Source organism: Gavialis gangeticus, unplaced genomic scaffold (assembly GCF_001723915.1).
Source record: "Gavialis gangeticus isolate Ggan-Ray unplaced genomic scaffold, GavGan_comp1, whole genome shotgun sequence".
NCBI lineage: Eukaryota > Metazoa > Chordata > Crocodylia > Gavialidae > Gavialis > Gavialis gangeticus.
In genome coordinates this window covers 11,947,792-11,957,609 of record NW_017728991.1, presented here as the reverse complement: position 1 = coordinate 11,957,609, position 9,818 = coordinate 11,947,792, and the positions used below count along the sequence as shown (strand labels likewise).

The 9,818-nt window shown below is 42.8% G+C and overlaps 1 protein-coding gene across 1 annotated transcript in view; it reads right to left on the bottom strand.

Annotated features, from left to right (window-relative positions):
- Nucleotides 1-9,818, bottom strand: part of CA10 (carbonic anhydrase 10) — a 445,670-nt gene that overhangs the window by 14,588 nt on the left and 421,264 nt on the right. Inside the window, exons 5-6 of the mRNA XM_019517280.1 lie at nucleotides 8,242-8,337; nucleotides 4,926-4,998 (exon numbers count right to left, since the gene is read on the bottom strand). Coding sequence (XP_019372825.1) covers nucleotides 4,926-4,998; nucleotides 8,242-8,337 — 169 coding nt within the window. The remainder of the gene's footprint in view (nucleotides 1-4,925; nucleotides 4,999-8,241; nucleotides 8,338-9,818) is intronic.

Here is a 9,818-nt window from a genome sequence, read left to right as displayed (position 1 = left end):
GGTCCCCTGATTTGATTCAGAGATTTGGCCACCAAATCAGGCTGAATCTCCTCCAAATCGAATCACCACCTGAAACTTTGCACAGCCCTAGTTTAAACCTATAACAGAACACAAGCTCAGTGCACATAAGCCATTCACAAAATGGCTGAAACTGGTTTAAGATAAACCTGGTGGAATGTAGTATCAGACTTAAGTGATTTGGGTCAAATTGATTTATGCAACTTCTGTCCCAGACCCCTTCCTGGTTTAAGTTGAATCACAGTCCCCCAGCATCCCAGCATGCATTTCAGTCTTGGGCTGTGCTGTGCTGTGCTGTCTGCTTCAGACAGCAGGGCTGGCCCTGCCTCTCTGCTCATCAGCCAGCCCTCACTGCCCAGGCTAGAAAGGGGGTGGGGGTGGGAAGCCTGGCTGGGGACAGCAGCTGGTCTGCCTGAGTGGCCAGAACTTCCCTTTTGGAGAGGAGAGGATGGGGCAACAGCCTGAGAGCGACTGTTCCCCTCCCCCCCCGCTGACAAACCCTGCTGGGGTCTGAGAAAGGCTTTAATCCCCTACTTCCACAGCTCAGTGTGCTGCCCACAACCCCTGCTCTCTGTTTGAGCAGGGTAATTGGCTCAGGCAGGCAACAGCTGAGAGGGACTGCTCCCCCACAAGCAAACCCATTTGGGTCTGGGAGGGGTCCAGGGCCCAATGGCACCAGCTCAATGTGCTGGTGCCATTGAGCCCTGCAGTACCAGACTGAGAGGTGGAAGGTGGTGGCAAAGACCCGGCCCAGTCATTACATGTATGTGCTGGAGATGGAGCTAAGGGAACAGAAAGAGGTTCCAGACAGCTTGAGGGTGGCATACAACTTGATCAAAGAATGCAGAGAGTCAGTGGTGACATGTAGGGGGTGTATGGGAGTGCACGTGCACCCCTGAGAGTGCAGGTGCACCCCCTGACAGCCAGCATTCCCAGGCAGGGGCGGTAGATGAGAGCACTGGTGCCCCTCCAAGAGTGTCAGCTGGGGAGTGGGGGAGCCAGGAGAAGTGATCCCTGAAGCCAATTGTGCCCACCCAGAAGTGCCAGTGGTGCTCCACTGCCACTTCTGGGTCAGCGTGATCAGCCATAGGGGACAGTCCCCCTGGTTGGCGTGATTGGCCATGGCTCTCAGGATTACATAAGACTTATGCAAAGCTTTGCCTTGTCTTTTTGGTTTATTACATTCCATTTTAAGTTAGATTAAGTTGTGTTTGGTCTCACTGTGTTTTACTGGGTTGTATCTTAGCTTAGGCAAAGAGTTTTGGTTGTTTTTCGTGTGTTTGCTTGAGATTGCAAACTGCTGTGTTCAAATGTTGGCTTCAGAGAAAGGCTTCTTGCCCCCCCCCATTGTTTTAAACTCCCACCCTCCAGCAGGACAGCCTTGGGCTGGTGCCTGGCCACGTTCCCTCTCCTCCAGCAGAGAGGGGTGAGAGCTGTTTGGAGGGCTTGTCTCTCCTCCCCTTTGGCAGTGGCTGGCAGGTGTGCTCTAGCGCCCCTCCCCTCTCTCCCCCCGGGGTTCTGGCTTTAGCCACTGCAGGCATGTGGCTGCATTTTCTGGTTCAAAAGTGAATGTCTGTCCAATTGTTAATCGGTTCAATCTGCGCAGCACAGACTAACCTACCAAGAGTGAATCAATTCAGGCTCAGGCTTTTTGAATGTCTGTTCGTAGCCTAGGTGCTTAGTAATAAGTTAAGTAAGTTCTTCCTTCTGGTTGGTGTCTTGGCATCAACTTTAGTGCATCACAGGAAGTCCAAATTTCTGTACAGACTCCTTGGAAGCTAAATTTCTGGTTTTATCCAACATTGTGGGAATGTGTGGGCTCCTCTATCAGCAGAAGTGAAAACTAATATGGCACAGCTAGTTTAAAAGGAAAGAGAACCACCTTTTGTCCCTCCATTTAAACAAGAATATTAAAATAATTTTTCTTTGGATCTTTTCTGTAGAGATAGCCTTATAGTTCTTGACTGTTTGGTCTGTTTAACAGAACAGCCATTTCAATCCATTCAAAACCAATTCTTTGTGTAGAATTGCAGGCAGATGAGTGAAATAGTCACAAAAGTGGGCCATTTATATCTATTTCAACCATTAATGTTTTCCTGCAGTAGAAATCCTTTTTTAACACATTTTTTGCCCTTGGTCAAAATTTGGAACACAAAATCTCTTGCTCCTTCTTAAGCCACTGTTTTAATTTTCCTATTTACTGTACCTGACTTCATATCTAATTTGATCTCAAACTTGGCCCGACTCTTACTGACGTTACTGGGATTGGCTTTTTTGGTAACAAATATGGTGAATATTGACTCTGGGTAGTGAATCCTTAAAGTGCAAGTTAAATTTCTGGCTGTTTAAAAGCAGTATAGAAATCCTTGTACTATATGAAACAGAATTAGTTTTCAGCAATGGCACTATAATCCATCATACAACACAACTGCAAAATTACTTTCAATAACATTTTCACATTCCCAGTCTGCACCAACCACACATTCAGTCGATACCTGTTATTGCAGGAAGTAAGCTCAATGTACTGCAATACACAGTGACCCTATGCAGCTAGTTTCCTCCATTTTAACAGATACATAGGTTAATATTAACCATGATATAAATTTTAAGGGTCCAATTATTTTTGACTTTGCAGCCTAAAAGCACCTATCACGTGTTTCTATCAGAATGCTTTAATCCGTGGCTCTTCTCCATTTAGTAACTCAAAATGATTGGACAGAGCTGTCAGAGAGAGAAAATAAGAAGTACTTGATGGGAGGTTGTGGAACAACCTGTCTATTTAGTCTACTCTAGACAGTAGTGCGCACGTGCATGCATGTGTATGTGTGTAAATCTTAGCTCCTCCTTTCCCTACCCAGAAATTCATGTTTTGGAAGAGGGTGAACAAGTAAGAGGAACATATACACACTCCCCTACTCACCCACAAACCATCCTCAGACAAGTAAATACAGGGTCTTCACCAAGTCCTTGTGCAGTTCTAAACTTTAATAACTCAGGTTGTGCACAAGGACTTGATGAGTATCCCGTACCTCAGCTTTTTCTGTCCTATGATTCCTCCATTAAATGTGTTCTAGGGGCAGCGACAAGTAGGTTAAACTATAACTAGATGAAGCTGTGTTGTCAGGGTATTGTAGGGCAAGAAGTCAAGAAAACTGTACACTGGGTCCAAACCCTTGCTGCTTCCATGAAGCAGGGGAGGATACCTTGCTTCCCTTGGGAACCATCTCATGAAAAATGTGTCATGGGAATTTAGTAATTGCTTCTGGAAAACACCTCCACGGGGAGAAGATGTTTCAAGTACCCTCTTTAACAGACCAAAGATGTAACAAGATGTAATGGCTAGAAGCTGAAGCTGCAGAAATTTACACTGGCAAAAAAGGTGCAAGTTGTTAACAGAAGTAACTAACCACTGGCATCACTGACCATGGGATGTGATGGATTTTCCATCATTTGAGATTTAAATCAAGGCCCCATGTCTTTCTAAAGATGGGAGTTATTGGATGAGCTTTTATGGCCTATGTGACGCAGCAGTTCAGACTAGGTGATTATAGTGGTCTCGTTTTTGGATTAAATCTATTCGTCTTTCTATCTTGTCCTCCCAACCTCACAGAGGAGAAGGAAAGTAGGATTTTTATAGGAGGAAACTAACCTGTCCCTTAGTAAGGGTGCCTGCATGTTGTAAATAGATATATCGATGAAACCCTCCCAACCGTTCATACATAAATTTTAGATCAGGTGAATTTTGTTACAAACGTAAAATTCAGAAAAGCATATTGGTTTTGCAGGTGGTGCCCAAATCAAATGAGTTTCCCAGATACTAAATGTTAAATTTAAAATTGACCCTGAGTCTTTGTAAAGTGAGACAACCAGTCTACAGGAGCGCAAAATGTGGTGGGGCCCGCTTAAGTGACTTGGTCAAGGTCCAAGAGCTGAGAACAGAATCCAAATTCCCCGACTTCCACTCCCCTACTCTGTTTACAAGATAGCACACTAATTTCCATGGAAAGAGATCAAATATGGCAAGATGAAATAACAATTAATGAAATCTCTGAAAAAGTCCTAATGATTGTTCATGGAGTAACACAAATAGATGGAGATTCAGAAAGGTCTGCTCCATTTTTCAGTTTTGCCAGGGAATTCCCCCCAAGTCTAAATTAAATTTCACCTGATTATTGGCATGATCTCGATGGCTAGTCTCAAGTGAAGTGAGTATCTGACAAAGAAGATAGGGTTTCTAAGAAAGCAGGTTCAGTTTGTCCAGTCAAGTGATGTTTAAGCTTGAGTTTTCCCTGGGTTCAATCTACTAATACGAAATTACTGAATGATATCTGTTAAAAGTATTCCAAATTTGAATACAGGAAAGAGTACCTATGTTCCTGACTCCCTTTCACGTGAATACTATTAAAAGTAATAACAACTTGGTAGAAATATCAGCTTTTTCAAACACAATAAAAAAGGAACAATTGCTGAATATTTGATGATATGGGAAACACCCATATCAAAAACAAGTAATGACAAAGAGTAGTTGTAGGTAATATTTTCTCCAAGTACCCTCTGATATCATATAACCCAGACTGTTCCTTCTGTAACTTTCATTACCACCGGTGCCGTTTCCCTTATGCTTCCATGTCAGAGTGTAATTCTTACAATTAGGCTGATTAATTGATTGCTCTTTCAAACGCAAAATAAACTTTGAGTTTTCAAAATTCATGCTATGAACTGATGGCTCTGTCAGGCTCTTTCATGTAGGTCGAAGTCCCCAAATTCAGCACCCATGATCACCGGCAATATAAGCGTCATAATTTTTGCCTAAAATAAGCATCTTTCACAACCTCTGTTTCATTACTTATATCCTTTAACATTACCTATATACAACTGTTAGCCACAGTGAGTGAAAAGGAACTTACTTTTATACGTTATTCTTGTTATGGTGTCTCTGTTTAGCATACGATTTAGAAAAGGATTTGATGATTCAGATACCTATAGGGGGAAAAATGTTTAATGTCAAAAACTTTTTCATGACAAACATCTCATTTCAGGAAAAAAAAAAAATCTCTTTTCAGCATTGATGTAGATATGACTAGGAAGTCAGATATGTGATGGCTATGCAGGAATTTGACATTTATTTTTAACTCTTGTGGGCAGAAGCATCATCATCTCAGGTCAGATGTCTCTTAACAGAACTGATCAGAAAGTTTTCACCCAAGAAGTGAACGCAGGAGAAACGATTAAGAGCTGGGTGAAAGGTGAAAACAGGGTCTCACCCCCATTGTCTTAAGTGGGATTTTTAGGCACTTGCTTGGTGTCCTTGCATGGAGTATTTTATTCTCTAGTGTTTATGGTCAGACCTATGCCTGGGTCTGTTCTGTCAGACCTCTGGTACCATAAGCATCTCTTCTCTCCCTGTTGTATCTATTTCTATTCAATTTTTTATTTATTCAGAAGTACTTAGCAGCAGTAGTATTTAATATAGAAAATAAATGTTAACAGCAATATTATTAAAATACATTTTATTAGTGAGATTTTCAACAGCTGTAAATTAGTGTTAGGCATTTTGCCTCTGCTTTGCATGTAAATGACTTACCTTTCAGAAATAAATTGGTGTCACTTTGTACCCCCCGGCATTTTTGGTGTAAGAGGGAAGGACAAGGGTCAAATACAAGACATAGAGGCAGCAGTTACAACAGGGGGCTGTGTACAGGTAATTACATGGATCAGCAATTCATTTTTACTATTTAGCCAAGGCGATGTTATTGTACTGCAAGTAGCAGAGCAATTATTGATAAGTACCTAAGCTACCAGATGTTGTCACTTAGACCCTGCCCTCTAATGACCTGTTTATGCAACTTGCTTGTGTAGCTTAGCTTTCGAGGTAACCTAGTCATTTTTAACTCCTGTCCAGGTTGGTCTGACTTATAGTATCCTTTTTTAGCATTGGGTTGGATGCTGTGGTGACACATGCAGCTTTTGGAACTGGTTTGAGAGGCTGGAAAGATTGTAAGATGCAATATATAACTTGGAAAAATAGATGGAGACGGTCGTGTGCCAGAACCTGTTTCACATAACCCCCCAAGCTCTGGAAAGGTTCAGTCTTGGATCTTTCCCTTCAGAAAGGAAGTCTCTGATATCCTAATAATTCCCAAAATTATTTTCTGCCCTCCTGCTGGAACAAGCAAGGGACCCTGCTCCCCAAATAAGCAGCATTAGGAGATGGCTGATCCATGACTGACTGACTCGTGTTTGGAACAGGATTTGGTGGCTTTTGAGGTGGACGTGATAGTTTTATTCAGTGAAAAAGTTTTACCTTTCACCTTTTAAATGCTCAGAGATGTTTGGTAGTAGATGCCATGTTCCATACATGATTATTCTGAGACGTGATTTTAACTTTGGCAATCTAAGTAACGTGTTTCCACTATATACTGGAGATTATGTGATGGGAAATATTTGAACAAGTGCTACACAGTTATTTGCACAGTTTTGGGCTGTATGTAACTGCTTCAATTCCATCCCTTCGCAAGATCTTCAGCTAACTCACTGGGATCATAGCACAGTATACAGGGGATGAAAGCAGTGGTCTGAAGATCTTTGTAATAAATGCCTGAATAAAGCTGTGCAAAGGTAATTGAAACACCCAACTTGCCAGGATGGCCGGTGAAAAGGATATTGGGTCCTGAGGTTGGCGGTTGGTAAGTTGATTCTTACAAATCTAGTTTGAAGTGTATGAAATAGTATTTTTTCATAAGGAAGCACATGATATGTAATTCCTAGGAATGTGGGCCAGGCCCTTTGGCACTCAGAGCTTTGCTTTTCTAGCAGAAACAGATGATAGTTTACATGGAACAATTTTTTTCTTTATTAATTTACTAAGGCAAGTTGGAAGGGGGGGTGTACATATATTGCCCTCACTTCCTTAGATTGGGGATAGAAGAGGAATCTAAGAAGGTCTGAATAAATTGCAAGTTCAGAGTGTAACACTAGGACCCCCTCTACACATTGTAGGTATTGCACAATTAATTGGTTAATCGTGCAGTTACTTTGAGACCAGCTACAGGTGCAAAGTAGCTATCACATGATAAAAAGCCCCAGCCAGCTATAAAGTAACTTTATACCTGGTTGCTGCTGAGCTTTAACACGCATGTGTAGCAGCGTCTCCCCTGTGTCTCAAAGCCTGCAAGCTGGCAGGGTTCCCAGGCACAGGGGAGCCGTGGAGCCCTGAGGATCGCAGCTGCGATGATCCCCAAGGCTTGGGGGTACGTGAAACCCCTGGGCCCACATGGGGCTCTTGGTCCCAGATGTGTCCCACGCACAGCTGGGAGTGAGAGTCCTGCAAGTCACAGGGCTCTGGGTCCCAGATGTGAGGCTTTGCGTGCAGCTGTGACCCAGAGCCCTGTGAGCTGGGACTCTTGGTCCCAACTGCAGGTGAGGCATATCCAGGACCCAGAGCCCCATGAGCTGTGGGGAGTCTGCTTCCCGGTTGCACCTGAGCTGAGATCAGGAACCTGTGGGGCTCTGTCCTGGCTGAGCATAGCCCCCACGGCCAGGAGCCTCCTCAGCAAAAAGGGCTCCCAGCCGTAGGCGCCTGCTTCTTGCAAGTGATTACGAACCCTACACCCAGGAGTACAAAGGCAAAAACATGGGAAATAAAAATGTTTTTCCAACAGTGTGAAACCCAGAAGGTAAAAGATCATTAATTTGCAGGATTCTTTCAGGTTTGATATCTGAAATGACACTGGTAGAGAAAATCATTTGTTGATTTTTAAATGTAACAGCATGGCTCTAATGTGCAACACACTCTCCCCCTCCCTCCCCCATTCCTTGCCCTACTAGAAAAGGTTTAATTGTAATTAAATGCTTGCTCCTGCATCTCAGCAGCCAGAGAAACTGCAAATCTGCAGAATAATAACTTTTCTGTCATAGCTATAAATTGCTCTGACTACTGCTTTAATGATATCAGACGTGATTGTTTCACTCTCGCTTATCCTCCCCTTGCCTCTCCTTCCCCTGCCGCCCGCTGTCTTCTCTATTAGGCTGCAAGCACCTTGGAGCAGGGCTTGTATTTCTATCACGTTTATTCTCCTACCAGCATCGGAGGCGGGGGTCCTCCCTAGGCACAACCACCATGCAGTTAGTAAGGACTAGTTCTATGTCTGAAATCCTGTTAGTGAGGAAAATACCTATTTTGGTAATGTACACATTAGGTAATTATGAATCTGAAATACTTACTTTCATAAATATAGAAACTACCACCAAGCCATTTGGACTCTTTGCAGCCTCTGTGATATTTGTATACAACTCATGGTTATAGTGGATTAGTTGAACCTAAAAGATGGGGAAGGGGAAAAATTATGATTAAACAGTATCACATTGTGTGTTATTTAAACATACAAATGCTCCCATTGATATAGATGCTACCTTGTTTGTATTGGGCTCCCCACCATGCTAATAACATTTGTAACTGCAGTTTCTTGGAGGTTTGTGTAACATGCATGATTTTAATAATCTCAGTGACCATCTGGCTCAAATTGGCACAGCATCATAGTATCATCTTCTAAACTGTCAGTAAATGAATTTTCACATATTAAGAAACGAACTGCGCTGCAGGGGCTGGCAACATTTCCCTGCTGCAAAAATATTTGTGCCTCAGGCATCGCATAAAATGTGCTCTTCGGCTTTAAGTCAAACTTGGAGGGGGCAGGAGCTGAAACACTGTAGTTAACTAACATATGGGATAGAGAGCCGGAGACACTGAAGCCAACCATTTCCAGATTCAAAATACTAGTGTCCGCTGGCCAAAATTTTCCAAATTGGGTCCCCTGAGTTAGGTACTGATTGTGACACAGCTACCTTTGTTCTCCCTTCTTCCTCCATCACTTCTCTGCTGGCTAATGGCATGAAAGGACTGCATCTCATCTTGATTTGGACTGTACATTTTTGGCAACAGAGGCCTGGGTGCAGGGATTTTTCTGTCTTCCAGTATATTTGTGAAGGGCCCGGCAGAATGGGTCTGAAATGTAATTGGGGTCACTGAGCAATATTATAATATAAATCAGTGGCCTGGTTTTTCAGAGCTGAGGAACAATTGGTGCTCCGGATGAAGTCTGTGGGAGCTGTGAGCATTTCACATTCCTGACAATTAGATGACGTATTTCGATGTCTAATGTCAGGCAACTGTGACCGGAAAATACGGGCCATCGCTCCAGCAGTTTTAAAACAACCGCAACTTGACCTTTGAATTGAAACCAGAGATCTATTTCCTGAACCTCAAAGAGCCAGATCATGATTTAAATTTAACTTAAGGGAGAAAAAAATCCAGTGGTAATTACTGAGAAGGGAAAGAAAATAAAGTCTAAAAATAAGTCATTTTTATATTCTTGACTGAACTTCCTGGGATTCACTGTACACTAATTGGCATGATGTATTGAGACAGGTACTGAGCATTATATAGTAATGTACTAATAATGGATCTTTTTAAAAAAAGGTCAGATCCTATTAAGGGTGAAATCTTCGTCCCTTTTGCAAAGCCAGAGAAAATGGCTCAGCATTAGCGACTGGGGGAACGAACCTCTTCCCCAAGATCAAGTTGGAAAATTAGAGAGGCACTTCTATAGCTTGAGGACAACAGTAATGGCTACCACTGATTTGGTGTGGGAGCTTTGAATACAATAAAACGGCAATGAAAATGGTTCAGGGGCTGGGGCACATGACTTAGGAGGAGAGGCTGCGGGAACTGGGATTATTTTGTCTGGAGAAGAGAAGACCAAGGGGGGATTTGATAGCAGCCTTTAACTTCTTGAAGGGTG